Raw genomic sequence first — 22,168 nt, forward strand, 5'->3', positions numbered from 1 at the left:
TACTTAAGTAGTGGGGGGAGAGGAGGAGTCACTCATAAACCCCCACAGAATGAACAGGGGCCAGTAGGCATTGGTTAGAGTACAGGGAGGAGCAGCAAAAACGAGTCTGAATATGTGCCTTGAGATGAGTGGGCAGAGTCCCAAGGAAGACTGGGCCTGTTCTGGGTTTCCTTTGGAACCCATTTAGAAACCCTTGACCTCTTAGGTGGAGGCATTCAGAAAACCCAGACCAAGCTCTATTACCTGGCTGGCTGTCTCCTCTCCCTCACTCTAAATTCTGGGCTTCCTTGGAGCTCAGCCTGGGTACCCTGCTCTTCCCTTTCTGGGAGAGCTCACAAGTTCCATGTCTTTAGGAACCACCTTAGCTATCCTCACACTGATGATGTCGAAATGTGAGCCACCAGACCTGACCAGCCTTCCTTATGAATCCACACTCACATCTCCAACTGTAGTCTAAGTATCTCCATTTGCTGTCTCTTGAGAAGCTCAAAGCAAGGTCCTGGGTTCCTCCTCAGACCCATCCCACCTCCTCTTACCTCAGTAGATGGAATCACCAACCCCCCACTTGCTCTCACTGGGAAACTGGCATCCTGGTTAAATCTTCCCTCTCCTATACACCCTCACCCCCAGCATCCAATTCATTAACAAGTCCTGTCATTTCTCCAATTCAGCCCCTGGTTTCTTTTTTTCATATACTCAATCACAACTTAAAGTTATTTTATTCATTTTGTTGTTGTTGGGCTCTCTCACTGAAATGAGAGCTGGAGGTGAAATCTTACTTTTGCTCACCAGTGCATCTCCATTTAGCCCAGTGCCAGCAAGTGAACACTTAATGAATGGTGGTTGAAGGAAGGAACTTGTTAATAATGACTTCATCCAGGGTGACACAAGTATCCCATAGTTGGCCCAGCACATTCTTGTAGGACCAATTCTCTGAGCTGGGGCAGGCATTAACTCTCCCCACTTATCTCTCCTTGTCCACAGAGCGATACCAGCCAGAAAAGGCAACAACTCCTAAATCCCATCTTCTTCAAAAAGCCTTTCTGGGGATCAGAATGGAACTGTCACTGACGGGACTGCTCTGCCAAACATGGACATGGGATTTCTTACAGCCTCCATTAATGGTTTTCTTTGCTTATTTAATTATCATTCTTCTTCTCTGAGATAAATTCAGCTTTGGCCTAAGATGGAAGCATTGTTTCCCTGTCCTGGCCTGACTAAGCATTTCTACTTTATCATCTGCATGTTCTGTGGGTCCCCAGGCAACCAGCCAAGCAAGAAGGGCAGCAACATAGCCTCAGAAACAGTGTGGGAGGTGGAAGGAGCTCTGGACTCAGATACTTGGGTGTACCTTGGCTCACACCATCAGGTGCTTGAAGAGCCTAAGCAAGCCACTCCACCTTTCGGAGCCTCAGTCTTCTTACTCACAAATGAAGTTTTTGGCTTCCTTGTGCCTGAGTCTCATCCACCCTTGACCTTCCAGACAGCACTCCCATGCTAACGCTGCATCAGGGCTTCCTGGTGCAGGGGAGACACCAAGAGCTCCCATGGTTGGGCATACACCTGGGAGCCCAGAATACATGCAGACAGTGCTCAGGTGCAGGACATGTTCTGAGAGCGGTTAATAGTTGTTTGCCAGGAAGAGGGTTGGGAGGCCTTTGGAATATGCTGGATTAAAGATAGCTAACAGGTATTCTTTGCTACAAGACTTCTTAGACCTCTAATATGGGCTCCAAAGAGGGAAGATTTAATGGACAGGGAACCTGTTTTGCAGAGCTCCCAACAGACTGGGGTTTTGTGGGTCAGACTTTGAGGTAGCTAGCTCTCAGAAATCCCTGCAACCTGGAGTTCTAGCACCTCACCCTTTCTTGGGTGCACTTTTGAGGGAAAGTTTTCAGGATGTCGACTGGAGTGGGGGCAGCACCAAGGAAAGAAATCCACTGTCCCCAAGTCCCTCAGCAAGTCAAGGTCCTCTTCGGTTCCCCCAATGAGAGAAAGCAAGGATGGTATGGATGTCTGCATGATACAGCCTTCCCCCTTTGAACTGTGAGGCCACAGGGCCTCCTGGAGTGTGCCCCCGCCCTCCCCCCTGATCAAAGAATAAATGAGTCAGATATTGCCCATTTGGATCCCATGTAATGGACAGTGGGGACCAACTGCCTTGGTTTGGTGCACACAGCCCACCCTGGGAGAGAATGGAGAAGTCAGTCCAGGGGGGGAGAAAGGCCTACAGAGAGGACTCAGAGGCCTGAAGTGAAACACAATGCACTTTATTGGTGACAGAACAGATGGGTAGAGGAGCCTGTGTGTTAGACACATCAGAATTGTGGGGACCATTCCACCCAGGGAGGGGACCCCAAGGGCAACAAAAGGTGGCAGCTAAGGCCACACCTGGACAATCGCATGCACAGACTGGAGCCAGAGAGAGTGAAATTCCTTGGCTGCAGTTGGCCAGGGATCTAGATGGAGGAGCATGAGGCCCCAGTCTTCTAAATCCAAAGAGCAGCTGTCTGTCGTAGGGGAGGAGCTGATGGGGACTAGAGGCGCTCTAGCGATGGTGCCCATGTTCATTATTTATTTGGAGCAGCGCTGGGAGGACTGGGAGAACTTGACGCTGCCACCCCGGTTGCTGCCAGAGCTGAAACCTCCTCCACTGACCCCACAGCGACCCCCGGAGCCAGAGCCAAAGCTGCTGCCGCCTCCAAAGCCACTGCCTCCACCGAATCCACTGCCTCCTCCGAATCCACTGCCACTTCCAAAGCCACTGCTTCCGCTGAATCCACTGCCTGCTCCCCCGCCTACACCGAAGCCACCGCCAAAACCGCCTGCAGAGGCCGAGGTCGTGTTGCTGCTGCTGACCACGGCTGCAGGGGAGAGGACAGTACAGGGATCAGTGCCCAGGACACTATTATAATTAATGATCCGCTGGGCTCAAGATGATTGATCATTGTAATACATTCTAATGTCATAGATGTTCAGCCCCATAGTTTTAAAACATCATGAGTTGTCCTGTGGTTCCTTCTGCATTCGATCAACTCTTGACACCCTTGGAGATTAATCATAATTTATCCTCCCATTAACAGGATCCCTATTGGATATTCCCCTTTCTACAGACTTATTGATAGTGCCCTGGACCCAGAACAATAACAAAATCATATCTGTTGCCCCTTCCCCCATCTCCACCTTCCATAGAAATATTTTAATTAGTTGCTACTGCCCTGTATTATTACTAATATTTCAGCATCAGCTCTCATTATCAGGGTTACTTTGGCTACTTACAGATGCTGACAGCATTCTGGCACTCTCCAGACATCCTGATGAAAAAGCAAGAGAAAATTCCACCATCACAAAGCAAATTTCCAACAAGTCCATGAATGAAGGTGATGAATAACACAACTGGAACTGAATTCAGAAGCCTAGCAGATCAGTCCCCTTGTTCCACCCTTCTATGGGCCTCAACAAAGAGACCCTATACACATTAATTACACGTGTGCTTTTACTAACCTTGGTGAGAGTGGGCTAGTAACCACAAGTGCTTCTCTGCAAGGCCTGTGGAAGGTGGGGGTGGGGGGCTCTCTCTACACAGCAGTCCTTCATCTCCATATACTTGGTCACTTATCTACCCTCAGCAGGATCAGGGGAGTTGGAATTGGAGACCCACCTGCACTCCTCGCCCTCCAGCAGCTTGCGGTAGGTGGCAATCTCCACGTCCAGGGCCAGCTTGACATTCATCAACTCCTGGTAGTCACGCAGCAGCCGGGCCATGTCATCCTTGGCCTGCTGTAAGGCAGCCTGCAGCTCTTGAAGCTTGGCATTGGCATCCTTGAGAGCCATTTCCCCACGCTGCTCAGCTTCCGAGATTGCTGACTGAAGGTTGGCATTCTGGGAAAGAAGGAGGTAGGAGAAGTGATGGGCCTAGTAGGAGAGTCCCAGATAATCTATTCTCTGAGTCTTAGAATAGATTACCCTAGAGCAAATGTTAAAGTCAGGCAACATCATCTCTTCGCTAGCACTTCTATCTTGTATTCATCCATGGAGATATTTCTCTTGTGGATTACCAGCCATCTAGACTGGCTTGCTGTTTGAACTCCCTAGAAGCCACTGCTGCCTGAGATGAACCCAGAAGTCCATTTCAAACTGTGAATCCTGATATTCTAGCCCACACCCCTCATCAGTCATCCCAGGTGCTAGCATTCATCACCATCCCACCTGCTTCTTAACGTTCTCAATCTCGGCCCGCAGCCTCTGGATCATCCTGTTGAGCTCCATGATCTCACTCTTGGTGCTCTTCAGGTCATCCCCGTGTCTGCCGGCTGTGGTCTGCAGCTCTCCCAACTGGAGAACAGAAGGGAAAAGAAGGTGTTCATGCAGTTTTGCCTGATTTGTTTCTCTATTTCTAAACCCACCCAACCTTGAGGTGCTTAGTAAGCATTTGTTAAAATGACATTGAGTTATGTTTCAGCAGAGACATCTCTGAGGCAGCAGGGGAAAGAACATCTGGTTTGTCGTGATAGAAGGTTCTTCTATCCTGCAGTCCTTGAGCAGGCTAGAGTCAGTCCCATGTGTCATGGCAGGGGACAGTGAAACCACCTCTCCCAGGGGCAGCACTTTCTAGAAGCTAAACAACCAACCATTAGAGGGATGTCTTCAGAGAGTAGAACCAAGAGAGGTCTACCCAGTGACACTGGAGGCTCATCACCCAGCAGCCCCTCGGGCCTCAGACTCCCTGAGACCCTCAATGGATCCTCTGAGAGGTGCCCAGCTCCCACCTTGGTCTGGTACAGGGCCTCAGCCTCGGCCTTGCTCCTCTGGGCAATCTCCTCATACTGGGCCTTGACTTCAGCAATGATGCTGTCCAGGTCCAGGCAGCGGTTGTTGTCCATGGACAGGACCACAGAAGTGTCACTGACGTGGCTCTGCATCTGGGACAGCTCCTGCCAACACAGAGAGATATGCTCACTCTCAGACCTCTATAACAAGAGGCCCAGAGAGACTCTTGATTAACAATCCCATTCACTGACTCAGCTCTGAATGTGTACCAGCCCCATCATGTTCCCTAGCCCCTCAGAAAACCCCATGTCTGCAGCCCATCCTGCAGAACCCTAACAAGAAACTTTATTTCTAAACTCAGTCTTTCCAGGATTTAATACTAAATGTCTGAGCCTCAAATCTGTAAACATGTCACCCTCCTTCTCTCTCCCTCTTAGTAAGAAACATCTTTACCATATCATAGAGGGTCCTTAGGAAGTTGACCTCATCCATTAAGGCATCCACTTTGGCCTGAAGCTCTACCTTGTTCATGTAGGTGACATCCACATCCTGAGAAAGAAAGAAGCATGGAGGCCTTATTCTCCCAAGGACCAAACAGCAAACCATGATCACAGCAAGAAAGAATCAGGAGGACCAAGGCTGGTGATTGATTGGTCCTTGTCTGAGGCTGGTCTCCACATAAAGAAATGATTCACATCTCACTGGGGAGGTTTAAGTTCAACCCTATTCAAAAACTAAAAACAAATGAACTGAATCACTGAGGGATCTTTCCAGACTAGTATGAACCTGGTTTCTTTCTCTTTTTTTCTCCAACTGTCTGAACTTTGTGGCTCCGTAGCAATGGAATAAGGATATTTCCTCCAAAGCAGCCAGAAATCTGCACCTACAAGCCCCAGGAACTTCACACAGCCCTTACCTTCTTTAGGGTCACAAATTCATTCTCAGCAGCTGTACGCTTATTGATTTCATCCTCATATCTGTAAGAGTTAAAAAGAAATAACTGAGGTTGGATTTTGAGGTAGTCATAAACACCGCTATTCTCTGAAACTCTCCCAACCCACTTAGATGAACATATCCTTCTTACTACCTCCCTATTAGTTAGGAAAGGTGAACAAGGAAACTGAAATGAGCTTTTCCTGGACACAGAAGTAATGACCCTTTGGTGTTCCCAGGGATTTCGTGACTCTATCATAACTTCCAAAAATACACTGCACTCTGCAAAAATCATTCAATTTGTCCATGCATACTATCTCAGTTTTAACACTGTAAGTCCCTTGTCCTGGGCAAACCAAGATGGTTGGTCAATACACCATGAGTTGTCCCAGCATCTTCCAGATCCTAGAACCAGGATTTTCCCCAACCTGGCTCCTGAAGAAGTGCTCTCTCAACTCTACACTCATCCTGCTTGCTACGATTTCATTTGTAAAGGACTATCCTTAAGGAAGGAAGGTGAAAAGGGAACCTAATGAACCAAGCTACCCCCTATGACAATAAGGAGAGGAAAATAGACTGATACCACTGGCCAGCAGACAGGAGGAATTCAGTAAGGGCTGGGACTCTGAGACAGGTTGGCCCATGGCGTCTGCCCACTCCTGCTCCTGTCACTCACTTCTTCTTGAAGTCCTCCACCAGGTCCTGCATGTTCCTTAGCTCTGAGTCCAGGCGGCCTCTCTCTCCCAGGATGCTGTCCAGGTAGCTTCTCTGGGAGCTGATATAGTTCTCAAAAAGGGGTTCAAGGTTGTTGGTGCCTGTGATGGAATTGGTGCCCTGCTGTTGGAGCAAGTTCCACTTGGTCTCCAGAACCTTGTTCTGTTGCTCCAGGAACCGTACCTGCAATGCATTGAGGAAAACATCAGGCAAAGGATCAGAGGGGCCTTGGCTCAGGTAAGACAGGTGTCTGTATCTGCCCATATCCCAGCACAAAGGCCTAGAAAGGACATGAAGATAGGCTTCTACTATAGCTGGAGAAGATATGGTCAGACAGTCCCATCAGTCAGGCTACTAAGGATGCAGCATGGTTTGGAAAGTTACAGAAGGAGGAAAGGTGGACAAGGAAACTGAAATGAGCTCATCCTGGACATAGAAGTAATGACCCTTCAGTGTTCCCAGGGATTTCGTGACTCTATCATAACTTCCAAAAATACACTGCACTCTGCAAAACTGTACTTAAACCTTGCAGCATCATTTCCATCTAGGGCTCCATTGACACTCCAGTTTTCAAAGGATGTGAGTCACTGGGAACTGATACTGATTGAAATGCCATAACCATCATGACAGGAGAGCGATAGCCAGTGTGAGCTATCCTAGCCTGGAAGTCACTGACCATCCCTCTCTTTCTAAAAGGTTGATTAGGGGTGCAGATGAGATTGTCAGCTTCTCTGAAGCCCTTGGGACTAAGGTTCCATGTAAGCCTCTTTAATCCCTTCTCTTGGGCACCCACCTCCTTTGCCTGGCACAGAGACACAGAGGGAACGGGTCCTCTGGAAAGCCTCCGAGAACAGCTTATGTTTTAAAAGCCCCCAGTTCTGTGTCAGACCTTTCCTTGCCAGTGGTCAAATGAGCAGAGAGTCAGATAAGCAGGACTTGGGGATGTCTGGGTCCAAATAGAGGACCACTATCTTTCCTACTCACATGTTCATGTGGATAAACTTATTGGCTCTACACATGTTCACACACCCTAGAATGTTGCCTAACCCCACCCTCTCAGCCTCACCCATCCAGAATTTATCCTAAACACTGTGTCTAAATGTCATACTCAAAGTTCTCAGCCTAGAAATGGGGTCCAGTCAGAGTTTCATCACCTTGTCGATAAAGGAGGCAAACTTGTTGTTGAGGGTCTTGATCTGCTCCCGCTCCTGGGCCTTGACCTGCCCAATCTGAGGGTCGATCTCCACATTGAGGGGCTGCAGAAGGCTCTGGTTGACAGTCACTTCCTGGATTCCCCCAGGAAAGCTACCAGGGCCAAAACCACCAGGCCCACCAAAGCCACCAACCCCTCCAAAACCACCAGCTCCTCCAAAGCCACCAGCTCCTCCAAAGCCACCAGCTCCACCAAAGCCACCAGCTCCTCCAAAGCCACCAGCCCCTCCAAAGCCACCAACCCCTCCAAAACCACCAGCCCCTCCAAAGCCACCTCCCATTCCTCTGCCACCACCAAAGCCACCTCCATAGCCACTGCCACAGCTGCTACGCCCTCCCCCAAAGCCACCAGTCCGGGAACCACCAGCCACACTGATGGAGATGCTCTTGTTGCCACCCAGGTTGTAGAGGCTGCGACTGCCAAAGCCACCTGCCCCGCTCCGGAACCCACAGGCTCCTCCACTGGCTCCCCCTGAACGGGCCACACAGCTCATCCTGCTGCTGCCGCCGGAGACCACAGCAGAGCGGCCAGAGAAGCCCTGGCTCCCGCCGCTGAAGGATTTCTTGCAGACTTGTCTGTTCATGGTGAGAAGACTTGGTGAAGGAAGAGTTCTAGAGTGCAGCAGGGAAGCCTAGAGTCAGAGGAAGAGGGAAGAACACTGAAGACCTCTGCAAGATAAATCCCTTTATATACAGCTAAGAGGTTGCTAGGCTCAAATGAAAGAGAGATAATTAATCCCAAATAGTCATGGGTTGGGTTTGCCTCCAAGGCAATAAGTTTGTTCCAGGCTGCTAAACACACCTTGAAAATCATCTGAGATGGTAAAAGTGCTAAGGTGGCAGGCTTACCTGGCAGGGGGTGGTGTCTGGCGTTGCCCCATGCTTGGGCCTGGCCACCTCCTAGCTTTGTCTTTCAGGACCCAAAGGCACGCTCATCCGCGTCAGGTGCCCTTAGCCCTACCAGAACTGGGCTCAGCTCTGGAAGGAATGGCGTGGAAGGTGGGTTGGGGAGGCTCTGGTTGTCTGGGTGGTAGATATTGAAGCACAGCCAAGCACTCGGGGAAATATCTCAATAGAAGGGATGATACATTCCACTCCACCATCAGCATATGATCACTGAGTGCCCACTGTGTGCCCAGCTCTGTGCTGGATTGGGGGATGATGTGGTGACCTCTCTGCCTCCCTTCCTGGAAACAAAGCCCAGAACCATCACAAATCTGCCTTCCGGTTCCCCCTCTGTCCCAACCTATAGTTGGGGAGGCAGCAGCATGTGGGTTCACGACTATCTTTAGAGAAAAAGGGCAGTTAATACCTAAGTGCTTTGAAGAGTCATTAGCAAAATTCAACATGCAAAAAATTTATTTTTTTATTTGTTCACTTGTTTTTGAAACCTTCCCAGAGAAACTGCACACTATTCCACATCTTGGGGTATGTCTAAGGTTTCCTTTCTTGCTTCCCCCATTTTTGGCGCTTCTCTGGTTTCAGTCCAAGTCCCAAAGAACTGGAAATTCAAACATCAATTCTACCATCACTTCAACAAATTTGACAGATTACCTAACTTGTACCAGCTACTGGAGACTCCTTCATGAATAAGGCACGCAGGGCCCCTGTAGGATCATTCTCTGGTGGAGGGGCCTCGCTATCTAGACTCACCCACCAGCCTCAGAAGGACAGACCTGGCAGAGCTGGCAGCACCACCGTAGGTGTCTGACTCCAAAAGCCTGAGAATCTGCCAGCTTGATGTTTTTCAGAGGCTTAGCGACTGGGCTTGGCTTGTACAAGAGGAAAGCCTTCCTGCGCTGGAGCCTGCCAGGGCAGCCGCTTGTCTCTCCAGGACAGGTCTTTTTCCTTCTGTCTGCTGCACACAAGGCCCTGCCAAGGGTGTGGCCTGTGTGGCCTTGGCAGGAGGCTCCACAGAATGGGCAGAAAGGAGGGAAGAACAAGGGATTCTTCAATGCTCACTGGGAAAGGCTGGAGATGGCCCAAGGGCAGAGGAAGTAAAGTGCTCTTCAATGGCCTGGTTCTCCCACCTGTCCTTCTCTCCCTCATTTGTTACCCCCAGGCTATGCAATATTCAAGCCCAAGCATGTCAAACTCGCTGCAGCGGGCCACATGCCAAATAAACGAGGCATGTGGCCTACCGGCCACGCATTTGACATGCTTGTTTTCCCAAAATAAGACCATAAACTTTCCAGGAGCTTATGGATCCCTTGGTTTTTAGCACAGTGCTTTGCCAATAATAAATGTTCATAAAGGTTGGTTGAATGCATTAATCAATTGATGAACTAATGAATGAATCGCACCTTTATACTGAATTACAACCAAATAAAACTGGTTGGAAGCTAGTTCAAATCTCATTACATGAGGTAGCTCAAGCTAATTGAGATCATCTGAACATGAGGAATCCAGACCTCTCACATTTGGTGTTCAGATTTAAGAAACATACATGCAAAATGGATGTCACCTCCTCTCCAGTAGGAAAAATGTGATATAATCACAGGATCAAGAATCAGTCAATCACAGAATCAACTTGAAGTTGACTGGGCATTCGAGGTCACATAATCTTCCCCATGCCCAGTACCGAGGTTCCCTTCCTAGCATGTCTAATTTACAGCCCTGATCTTCCACAGCTGCTGTCCAAGGCTTAATGGCATGTGAAATCAGCCCAAGGCCACACACAGACACCCTCCTTGTCTTTGCTTCCTCAAAGGAACCAGAGTTTAAAGAATGACCAAGGCTGTTTAAATTCTCTGTACATAAGCATCATTAACCATTAAAGATGGCCAGTCATCTCTACACCTCTGGATCTCACAGGAACATAGCAGGATGAACAAAACCTCTGTCAGGTGTTTAAGTAAACATATAAAAATTTAGCCTTATTTTTCTCTTAATATTTAAGAATATGCACTTTAGAGTCAAATAGATCTAGTTTTTAAATTCATTTATTTTTTAACTTAGGTATAATTGACATACATTATATTAGTTTGGGATATATATACATAGACCCAGTTTTTAAATCTCAGCTTTGTCACTACATGTACATGAGCAAGAGCAAGTTCTTTAACTTCTTTGTGCCTCAGTTTCCTCATCTATAAAATTATTAATGGTACCTCTCTCATTGAATCACTGTCATGCCTAGACAGTACCTAGCACATTGTAAGTGTTCAGTCAGTGTTCACTATTATTTTTAACTATTTTGATTTGCAAGTCACAGAGAATTTCAGCTTTCATACCTGTCAAAACAATTCATCCAATAAAATGATGCTTCCATTTGCAGATAATCCAGTGAGGCTCCACAGGGAATGTGAGCACAAATAGAAATCATATAAACTCCACAACTGGGGGTGAGGGGAAGCAGGCCTCAGCTTCCAGCACCACAAAGAGAAATCAGTGAACAAATATGAGGAGTGTTTACTGAGCAGAGACTCTCTCAGTCACCATGTGGTAGAGAGAATGGTTTACGACGAGCTCACAACCTAGACAAACCAAACAACACAAGACTGTGTAAAGCTAAGAGCTGCGTTGCAGGTGCAGTGAGAGCATGGAGAATCAAAAAGCAATGAACAGGTGGAATCACATGGGAAGGCTTCAGGAAGAGACATGAGCTCAAACTTTTAAGGAGGGCAGGTTCGAATAGACAGAAGGACAGGCATTTCAGCCCAAGTGGTCATGAGCCAAGGCTCAGCATTGAAAATGAGCACAGTTGGATTTAAGAAGTGAAGACTGTGGGGGACTTTTGTCACTTGTGGCTACACAACATCTTTGAACACCCTTCCTATGGTCTGGTCATATTCCACATTGTGATCCCAACCTTCCTGAGGTAGAATCTAGAAAACACATTCCCAGACACTTTGTAGCTAGAGGCCAGGCCTTGCAATCTTCCAATGAGATAGACCCTTATGAGACTTGGAGACAACATAAGGAGATGGCCACAGAGAAAGAAAGTGATCTTTCTAGAGAGCACAATGATGGAGCATCTGGGTCTCCATGGGCAGAGGTGGAGTTTTGTCATTTGGCCCCAACCATCATGGATACAGCAGCAGTCGTCATGATGTTTTCACCAGAGCAGCCCCCAAGTGTGACTGGTGTGGTCCCAGGCTACAGAGCTCCCAGAGATGCCAGGAGCAACAATGTCCTTTAATAAATTTTCTCAGTTTGCATTAGACAGAACAGATATTCATATTTGAAGTCCTGGGCAATGGGTCTCTAGGAATTCTTAAACCCATAGTGAATCAAGGTGCCTTACTGCCTCCACCAGGGAAGATACCAGCCTTCACCAGAGCCCACAGATTCTGCACCATACTCGTCATTTTTTTTTTTAGAGAGAAATCACTTGGAGAAGAATCTTTGAGAAGTAAAGTTGCAGCTAGGATTGTCATCAGCTAGACCAGTGATGGCAAACCTATGACACGCGTGTCAAAGGTGACACGCAAACTCGTTTTTTTGGTTGATTTTTCTTTGTTAAATGGCATTTAAATATATAAAATAAATACCAAAAACATAAGTCTTTGTTTTACTATGGTTGAAAATATCAAAAAATTTCTATATGTGACACAGCACCAGAGTTAAGTTAGGGTTTTTCAAAATGCTGACACGCCGAGCTCAAAAGGTTCGCCATCACTGAGCTAGACCTAGATCTGGGACCTACCCAGCAGGTGGTAGAAGGAGTGGGAAGAGGGGCTTAATCTATTCTTATTGTACAGGCAGGATTGTGGAGAAGACATTGCCCATAAGGAAACAAAAAGCAAAACAGGGATTAAAAAGTACATTAGCAGAACTAGAATGTCAATTCTGATTGGAGAGTCATGAACGATGCAGATGATGGAAGGGGAGGAACTGCTCAGTGAGTTGAAATTCTTGATAGTCAGGCTCAATCCTCTGCACTTGCGGAACCCAATAAATATTTTGAGAAAACGGAATTGGCTTACACTCACCCCCAACACCTGGATTATTTGAAGCTTAACTAAGTATCCTAAGTACTTTCTCCCTGGAGAAAAGAGTGAGTCACTATATTGCAATGTATCAAATCAGAACCTAATAGGGTGCTCCAGCCAGGAGGTTATCCAGTCCACTCCTCCACCTGGAGGCATACCCACACACACACAGCCTCTCCTACTCTTCAGGATCCCTGTGGAAAGCAATTCGTCAAATCTCCTGGCTTGCCCCGGCCAGCAAGGCACCACCCTGACCTGAGTAAAGTCTTCATGATCTAGCTTTAATGCCTTCTTCTCCAGTGGGAGCCTGACTCCTCTTCATGGGATCAGTGAAGTTGGGGTTGGCAGGGACTTCACCTGCCTATCCACCATTACCACAGCACCCACCCCTCTCTGGATCTGAAAATCCCTTTTAATGCCAAAAAGTTATATTGACCTTCATATATGTCAGAACTAATGTTTTCAGTATCCTTTGAGAACATACTGTGAATTCAATAGTATCTATACTAATAAAAGCCTAGGTGGCCCTTGCACCCTTGCACCCTTGCCCAATGCCCTAACGTCATCATAAGATGGCCTCCCCCACGTCGTCACAAGATGGCCACCCCCACATCTTCACAAGATGGTCGCCATAAGAGGACAACCAGGCCTGCAGGGGAGGGCAGGTGGCGGGGGGGGGGGGACCAGGCCTGCAGGGGAGGGCAGTTGGAGGTGAGATCAGGCCAGCAGGGGAGCAGTTAGGGGGTGATCAGGCTGGCAGGCAGAAGCAATTAGGGGCAATCAGGCAGGCAGGCAGGTGAGTAGTTAGGAGCCAGCAGTCCCAGATTGTGAGAGGGATGTCCAACTGCTGGTTTAGGCCACAGGGATTGGGCCTAAACCAGCAAAGTCGGACATCCCCTGAAGGGTCCCAGATTGGAGAGGGTGCAGGCTGGGCTGAGGGACATCCCCCCATCCCCGTGTGAATTTTGTGCACTGGGCCTCTAATTTTTAAATAAAATTGCATCTTCTAATCACATACATTTGGATATGATATTACATATACTATTTATTCAATCCACAGACGTTTGTGCACATTCAGATGCACAGAACACTTGCAATAGCACAACAGCCACCTTGAGGCCTTTCAACTTCAGTTCTACAACTCCTACCAATCAGCCTTTTCCACTACTAGACAGCTCTGTCCCTTACACAGGGCTCTCTGTCCCCTGCTGAATTCCCTGCTGGACTGCAACTCTCTGAGTGTTGTCACCACTGCCCGCCTTGCCCTGTGGTCATCAGCATCTGGTCCTTTGTGGTCATCAGCATCTGGTCCTGACAGGCCTTCAATGGATGTCACCTGAACTGAAATGAATTTGCTCTCATCTGGCCTTCCAGAGCAATACACACAAACTCCCCTGGCTTCTGTCTGACAACTCTTCCAATATTAGAAAACCCGTTGAATTTCCAGAAGCTGTTCTCCAGATTAAATACAACCAGTAACTTCTCCAGTCCTCCGTACATATAGTTTCAGGCCTCTTCACTCCATGTTGTTAATCTACCTCTTAAAGCCATGGTGCCTGATTAAGATATAATATTTATAGGTGGTGTAATGTGTACCAAAACTACCAGGAGAACCCTTATTGTCTGTGATGTGGACACTGCTTCTTTCAATGCAGGCTAAGATTCTATGTCCTTCTTTAACTGCTGGTCCTGGGTTTGAATCCCAGCTCTGCCTCTTACTTGTGTGATCTTGGGCAACTTTCCTCATCTGTGAAATGAAAATAATAGCAGATTTATCATCAATAGCTATTGTGAGAATTGAATTAAATAATGTATGGCAAACACTAAGAATGTACCTGGATATAGTTAATACTCAGGGAACATTTGTCATTTTGTGTCACTTTGGAAGTTGCTTGTGTCCTAACATGAAAATAGGGCTTCTTTTGTTGCTCTGGAAAAATCACAGGTTAATTCAATGAATTAATTGCTCCTGTGACTACGTGTCTGATGGTGGAGGAGAGATGCAATGGCCTCCATAACAAGAAGGTATCTTCAAACCAAAAAACAAAGCAGGAAACTCCATAGAATATAGCATAACTTATTATAGAGTAATTTACCTGCGGGAAGATTGGGTCGGAGCGGAAAAGACAACCCAGAATTCTGTGCAGATCATTCTCTGCTAACAGACCGCTGTTAGAGTACTTTTTATGGTATAATTTTGATACTAATGACTAACAAGGCAAGGGGATAGAGAATGCAGTAGTACCAGGGGCTATATCTCCTGGTGGTCTTATGATAGATGACTGCTTATCATTGATAATATCACCAGTTTGATATTTATCTTGGCTGTCATGCCATTCAGTCCCTTACTAACAAAACTATTTATAGCTACATTTTAAGAAACACAGATAATCATCAACTATCAAGATTGCTAAGGACAGTGAGGTTGGTCAAAGGTCACAGCACAAAACTTAAAAATGAAATGAAATCAGACACGGAGATGGAGTTGGCTTTGTTCACGACTACATATGTACATGACCCAAGCACCGTTTTCCTCATCATATTCTTGACTTAATGCCCTGCTTCTTCCACAGATGCAACACGTCAACCCTGATCAGCCTGCCCTGGCTCTCTCCATTCATGCAATAAACACTTATTGAGCACCTACTGTTTACCAAGCACTGTTCTAGGTGTGAGGAATGCAGCAGTGGACAAAACAGATGAAGTCCCTGCTCTCTGAGAGCTAACATACCAGTAGGAGACAGATGACAAAGAAATAAACAGATGTCATGTCAGGTAAGAGGTACTATGAAATAGATGCAGCAGGAAACGAGGTAGACATGACAATGGGTATTATTTCATAGAGGGTGGTCTTTGTGGACCTAAGCAGATATCTGAATGCAGTGAAAGAGCAAGGCATGCAGACATATGAGCAAAGGGCGTCCTGGCAAAGGAAACCACAAGTGCAAAGGCCCTGAGACAGGAGCGTGAGAAGTGTTTGAGGAGCAGTGTGGGGCCAGGACAGCTGAAGCAAATGGGAAAGGAGGACAGGCATCAGAGATGAGGTCTGAGGCAGCTGGGAGGCAAATCATACAAGGCTCTGAGATGCTGAATAGGCTGGGTTTTACTCTGAGAGGTGAAGCCCTTGAAGGGTTTTAGCAAAGGTGAGACAAAAGCTGACTTTTTAAAGGCTGAGTCGTGCACCGCTTCATACAAGAGATGGGATGCAGAAGTGTCCACTCAAGTCCTGTTTTCCCAAAAGGAATGGAGAACAGGGCGCAGTGTCCTAAGCTGAATGGTAGAGTCCAACCCACCAAAAAAGAAAACAGGGACCTGGTTTCTTCTCACACAGCAAGGCTCAGTCACAGTCTTGGTTCCTGGACAGTGCTGTGAGGCCAGGAGGAAAGCCCTCTGCATGCTCAGCCAAGTTCAAGTATCCTCACTGCAGTGTTGACCAGAGTGCTGTCCACAGGGCCACTGCATTCTGGAAGCCCCAGGGTTTATCCCTCTCTGCTTTGTTAGCTTTTACTAAACAGACATTTATAGGGGCTATCTCCTGCTAGTCTCTTTTCCTCATTCTGTACCAGGAGCCTTATTTAAACTATGTAGAAACTAGGGGACCAGTGCACGAAATTTGTGCATGGGTGGGATCCCTAGGACTGGCTGGCGATCAGGGCCTATCAGGGCCATCTCGCCCAGTCCAGATCAGGGCCAGGCGGGCTGGAGCCTGCCAGATAGGTGGGAGGGACTGAGGGAAGTTTGTCAGCGGGGGGGGGGGGGGGGGGGGGAGTGGAGGGAAGAAACCAGGGGAGGTTGGCTGTGGGAATGCACTAACCATCAGGGGGCAGCTCCTGCATTGAGCATCTGCCCCCTAGTGGTCAGTGCGCATAATAGGAACTGGTCAACCAGTCGTTCCAATACTTCTGTTCTTTCCGTCAAACGATCTCTTAGGCTTTTATATATATAGACTAGAGGCCCAATGCACGAAATTTGTGCATGGGGGGGGGGTATCCCTCAGCCAGCCTGCACCCTCTCCAATCTGGGACCCCTCAAAGGAACCTGGTGGGATCAGGCCTAAACAGGCAGTCAGACATCCCTCTCACAATGCAGGACTGCTGGCTCCCAACTGCTTGCCTGCCTGCCTACCTGATTGCCCCTAACCGCTTCTGCCTGCCAGCCTGATCACCCCCTAACCACTCCCCTGCCAGTCTGATCTACACCTAACTGCTCCTCAGCCAGCCTGATTGCCCCCAACTGCCCTCTCCTGCTGGCCCGGTCACCCCTAACTTCCCTCCCCTGCTGGCCTGGTCACCCCCAATTGCCCTCCCCTGCCGGCCTAGTCACCCCTAACTGCCCTCCCTTGCCAGCCTTGTCCCCCCACAACTGCCCTCCCCTGCAGGCTTGGTTGCCCCTAACTGCTCTCCCCTACTGGCCTGTCACCCCCAACTGCCCTCCCTTAAGGCCTAGTCCCTCCCAACTGCCCTCCCCTGCTGGCCTGATCACCCACAACTGCTCTCCCCTGCCGGCCATCTTGTGTCCACATGGGGGCGGCCATCTTGTATGTTGGAGTGATGGTCAATTTGCATATTACCTCTTTATTAGTTAGGATGCCTGATAACCAACTAATTGTCCTGGTTAGGGTGGGGTGGGGTGGAGTGGGGTTGGAAATAGGAGTAAGTTACTGAAATGCTGAGCCCCCACTCAGACACTCTGTAGGACCCCTTCTTTTCTGTAGCTGTGCTCAGGCCCCTCACCCTCCTGCCTTGCACAAAGCTCCTGGGAGCCCAGGCCAGTGTCCACCAGCCTGTGACACATAGGGTCAGAGATTCTTTGCTCTTGCTACAAAGGCCTGGCTAGTACTGGGAAGTAGAATGCTATTTCTTTTTATATTGTGTATATTTTGCTGGTGTCTGCTAATTCCCTGTTTTACTGAGAGTTACATCTCAATAGTAAGTTCAATATTATATATTGGATAAATTTTAAAAAATATTTTTATTGATTTCAGAGAGGGAGGGAGAGGGAGAGAAAGACAGAAATATCAATGGTGGGAGAGAATCATCGATTGACTGCCATCTGCACAGCTCCCCTCTGGGGATCAAGCCCGCAACTGGGGCATGTGCCCTGATGATTCTGCCAAGAATCAAACTGTGATCTCCTGGTTCATAGGTCAATACTCAACCACTGAGCCATGCCAGTCAGGCTTGGATAATTTTTTAAAAGAATGTTTTAAAAAGCTTTTGGATCCTCATATGTCTGTAGATTTATTTCCATATGAACTGGGGTTTTTTGAATAAAATACATTCTTAAAATTAAAATTAATAAATAAATAAATAAATAAATAAATAAATAGATGAGCCTAGCTTCTGTGTGGACGTTCGATCACAGGAGTCAGGGGAGAATGTGTGGAAACCACACCACCTTCCTTATCTTCTAGGACAGACACTTGCCTTCTAGTTTCAAGCAACTCACTTCCACTTCCTGCTGTAAGAAGAAGGAACAGCAGTCACAGAGCACTGCAGAAAAGATAAACAGGACAATGAAACAGAAGGTGAAGCTCGCCCTGAGGAAACCTTTATTTATGTAAGATTCTTCTGTTGCCAGGAGCTCGCCCCATCGTTGTGCTGAATCTTATTTGTCTGCTGTGCCTCCTCAAACCAGTGGTTGTAGTAGCAGAAAGCTCATCTTGTCCTCGTTGCGAGGTTTAATAACAGGGAGCTATTAAATAAGTTACTTGAGATAAAAGGTAAGAGAAAAAGGGGAGGAAAAATTAGGTGATCATTTGACCTGGGGAAGAGAAAGTTAAGAGGAAATACACATTAATTTTATCATGAAATGGTTTGAAAAGCACAGATCTCACTCCCTCCACTGGAGAATCTAAGGGATTCCACTTGGACTTAAAGCAGAGGGTGTGGTCATGGTAGGAAATAAGATGACCATGAGATAGTGTGTAAGTAATCTTGGGAGATTTAGAAACAGTGATTCACAGCCCCTAGCCCATGGAAGGTAGGCAACAATTATTGAAGGGATGATGTCATTCTGAGGGAAATGATTCTTCCAGGAGACCATGGAATGGCAATAAATCTCCTAGTCCCTGAGAACATCTCTCATAGTGACAAGAGAGGAAAAGAAGTAGAGCAGTTTCAAGGCTCAGCATTACTGCTCCATAGAAGGGGAGTGAGGTGCAGGGGCAGTTCCCAGACATGCGTCCAAAGCTCATCAAGGACCTAAAGTCCACATCCTGAAAGCAGGTGGCCAGAGTCCCTTCTTTAAGTCTTTCAGAGCTTGTTCTCTCACACATGCCTCATCCTGAGCTTATTCAGTCTTGGAACATGAAGCCCAAGCCCCAAACGAATTGGACCAAATGGTCCTCCAAGCGTGGCCTAAACCTACCTCTTCAGGCTCCCCTCCCACCACTCCCTGCTCTTAATCTTGAGAGGTGCTAAATTGCTTTGGATTCATAGATATACTGTGCTGGGCCATACTTCCCTGCCTTTACTCTAGTATTCATGCTGTCTAGAGCACCCTTCTCACCTGCACACCTGCACCTCTCACGTCAACTCCAAGTCTATACCCCTTTCACCTAGCTAACTACTTCTCAGGCTTCAAGATTATCAGAGGTGTCACCTCTCCAAGGAGCCTTCCTTGAATCCCTAGGCAAAAGTAAATGCTTCTCCCTTGGTCTGCCGGAGCCTCAGTATTTACATCTACTATCACTCTCTTTCCTGAAAGTAGGAAAAATCTGTATTTAATGTCTGCTTCCCCAGTGCTCCCCATACCCATGCACACATATTCACATAGAACTACATCCTCCTCAGGGCGAGGACTCCTGTGTGATGCTTGTCGAGCTGAAGCTTTTGATGGATTTGCAGACAAAGGAGCTCCCAGTCTAATAAAGGAAATGCTGTAGACACCTCACAGGGAAGGGAGAGTGATCAGAATGAGGCCTGAAGAGGCCTCTGGGTGGCAGAACAGAGTGAGCCAATAAGGCGGAGCCACTCTGGGAGGCTTCCTAGAAAAAAAGGACTTCCTCTTAGAGATTAGAATCCTGTTCTCAATAACATTGACTATAGCCTGGCCAGTGTGGCCCAGTGGTTGAGCATCGACCTATGAACCAGGAGGTCATGGTTCAATTCCCAGTCAGGGCACATACCCGGATTGTGGGCTCAATCCCCAGTTTGGGGTGTGCAGGGGGTCCAGGCTTGATCCCCAGTGTAGAGTGTGCAATGATTCTCTCTCATCATTGATGTTTTTATCTCTCTTTCCCTCTCCCTTCCTCTCTGAAATCAATAAAAATATTTATTTTATTATCCTAATTGTTTCCAGATCTAGTCAAATGAGATGGCATGCTTAAATGTCAAAATAATTTCCACTATTTTTTCCTAGATATATTTTGAGACTAGAACTAATATTTAATAAATAATTTTGATAAAACCAAATTATTTGATAATTGCTGTGCTCTAATGAACTTAATTTTCATGGAATCTGAACTATAAATATAATATACTCAAATTCCTATCCACACACTTAACTATGTGCATAAAAATAAATCATACAGTACATAATTTAGTACACATAATATAAACTTTTATATTAGAGAGTACTGTTTAAATGTTATTATTAGTTCCTAAGATAAACATTAATATAAAAATATTTTAAAAAAATTATAATAATAATAATAATATTGAATGTAAACTATAATTGAAAAATAAAATAGAATCCTGCTCTCCGTCAGATCACTTTTCTCCACCTCTAGCACCCAGGCTTACATGTCCTTAAATGCCACCTGCATGAAGCCCCCTTTGTCCTAGGCTGGCCCACTAGTACCATGCCCTGGAGGGTCACAAAGGGGGAACAGCTCCCTCAGTTATTTCCCCAGGTAGCTAGACCTTGAGCATCCACCCAAGAAATAATAATGGACATATTCCAAGGTCTTTGAATCCAAAGCTTGGGTCCCAACAATAAGCTAAACCAAAATCCCACAGTAGGACAACACTAATAAACTCCTCTTTGCTATAACATTCTGGTTTTACTAGCAGCAAGGGAGGGACAATTTGCTGAAACTGAGAAGGTTGGACCCAGAACAAAGAGTTTTGGTAAAGGCAGAGGGACTTGTGCAAATGTGGTCATTGCTTGGGAGCCAGGAGCCCGAGCCAAACCAAGGGTGAGGTTTCAGCCATGACCAGAAGTCAAGAGCTTGGAGAGCAGGAATCAGGGCAGATGAATCAAATAAACTGAGTTAAAGATTTCCCAACTCACATTATGGTGTGATAAGTGATTTAAGTATACTTCAAGCTAAAACATTGGCGGGGGGGGCGGGGGGGGGGGGTTCCCGAGGAACAGGTAATGCAACCTGTGTCTCTCTAGTTCCCCTGAATACAAAGAACTGGCCAGAATTCAATTTAAGGGGTCTGAGGGAAGGGTGGCACCAATTATCTCAGAAGTGGATTTTCTCCCCAAATAATTCCCTTCAATTAGCCACCCAGTTTCACACCTATGGCTCATGACCAGGATCCACTGCCTTGGACTATGGAAATAGAGAACAGCATGAATGTTATTTCTCTTTTTTGTAAAATAGGAATCTTCTTGTATAAATAAATAAAAAACACTCGCATAGCCACATACCTACAAATATAAAACCTAGCGACCTAGCAATGGCATTAGGGGTGGTTTCTCTCAGTCTTCACTTGCTCAGAGGACATGACTAATTCATTAACCTGCCCAACAACTACCACCACCACCACCCCTGACCTCTCAACGTGGTCCATCACAACCTGCAACTTCCTGGTGGGTGAACTTGAGAAGCTTTTCCCTTTGTTCCAACCCCTGACTCCTCTCCTTTTAGGCACCCCAGAAACTCAGAAAAGAGCCAGTCAGCATTTTCCCAGAGGAGGGGTGCAGTGGTGGGAAGAAGTCAAAAACTTCCTGTTCTGACACTTGGGGTGAGCTCCTGAGACAATGAGGAGATTAGGGCAGGGTTTTTGAAGAACCAAGGAGTCCTGCCCAGGGAGTGGCTGCTCCTGGCAAAAGGCTTCAGCCCGGGAGCCCAGATTAACCCTTTGCTGCTCCACCCCTGCTGCCCTGAGCCTACCTCCAGGTCTGTGTGAAGGCCCCCCGTGGGCAAGGATGGGCCCTGAGCAAACTGTGTGCCTTCTATGTGCACACAATCAGGGCCCCATGGGCACTACACTGGAGGGATTGGAGTCTGAATGAATGCCCCAGAAGTCAAAGGTGTGAAGCACCAATTGGATGACCAAGGGAATGAGTGTCAGACTGCACATGGGGAGCTATGCAGTCTTTCTCTAGTGAAGGGAAGATTATGCTGCTCCAGGTATCCTGGAATTGGCCCAATATAGAAACAGGGTGTCCACAAAAGCTATGACCAAACCTCCACCTCCGAGTGCTCTCACCCCCATTCTGCCTTTTACCAACAGGAATCTCCAGGGCTTGCCCATCAGGCAGATTCACCCTCTACTGCTCGCCCCCCGCCTCCCACTCTTGCATCATCACAGTCACCTGAGGAGCTGGAGAAGGGGGCACAGCACCAAAGCTCTGTGAAGAGGACAAGCTTTCGCTCCTCCATCCAACAACCATGACCATGTTAATTCTTAGAACAAGTTTCTGAAAGC

At 47.2% G+C, this 22,168-nt stretch overlaps 1 protein-coding gene across 1 annotated transcript; it reads right to left on the reverse strand.

Annotated features, from left to right (window-relative positions):
- Window positions 1–2,271: 2,271 nt before the first annotated feature.
- Window positions 2,272–8,271, reverse strand: KRT3 (keratin 3). The gene is made up of 9 exons (XM_059682990.1): window positions 7,572–8,271; window positions 6,380–6,600; window positions 5,687–5,747; window positions 5,224–5,319; window positions 4,770–4,934; window positions 4,210–4,335; window positions 3,662–3,882; window positions 3,280–3,314; window positions 2,272–2,864 (listed from the first exon to the last, which is right to left on the reverse strand). Exons 1-9 carry the CDS (start codon window positions 8,211–8,213, stop codon window positions 2,575–2,577), a joined length of 1,857 nt encoding a protein of 618 aa, XP_059538973.1. The 5' UTR covers window positions 8,214–8,271; the 3' UTR covers window positions 2,272–2,574.
- Window positions 8,272–22,168: the final 13,897 nt, after the last annotated feature.

Source organism: Myotis daubentonii, chromosome 2, assembly GCF_963259705.1.
Source record: "Myotis daubentonii chromosome 2, mMyoDau2.1, whole genome shotgun sequence".
In the NCBI taxonomy this organism is placed as follows: domain Eukaryota; kingdom Metazoa; phylum Chordata; class Mammalia; order Chiroptera; family Vespertilionidae; genus Myotis; species Myotis daubentonii.

What these genes read in the sequence shown, in the direction of transcription:
- KRT3 (XM_059682990.1), bottom strand. Translation starts at nt 8,213, where the DNA reads ATGAACAGACAAGTCTGCAAGAAATCCTTCAGCGGCGGGAGCCAGGGC. An exon ending in TAAGGACCCTCTATGATATG is followed by an intron (nt 4,935 to 5,223) that starts GTAAAGATGTTT and finishes CTGTGTTGGCAG; the next exon opens with GAGCTGTCCCAGATGCAGAG. An exon ending in TTGAGAACGTTAAGAAGCAG is followed by an intron (nt 3,883 to 4,209) that starts GTGGGATGGTGA and finishes CTTCTTTCCCAG; the next exon opens with AATGCCAACCTTCAGTCAGC.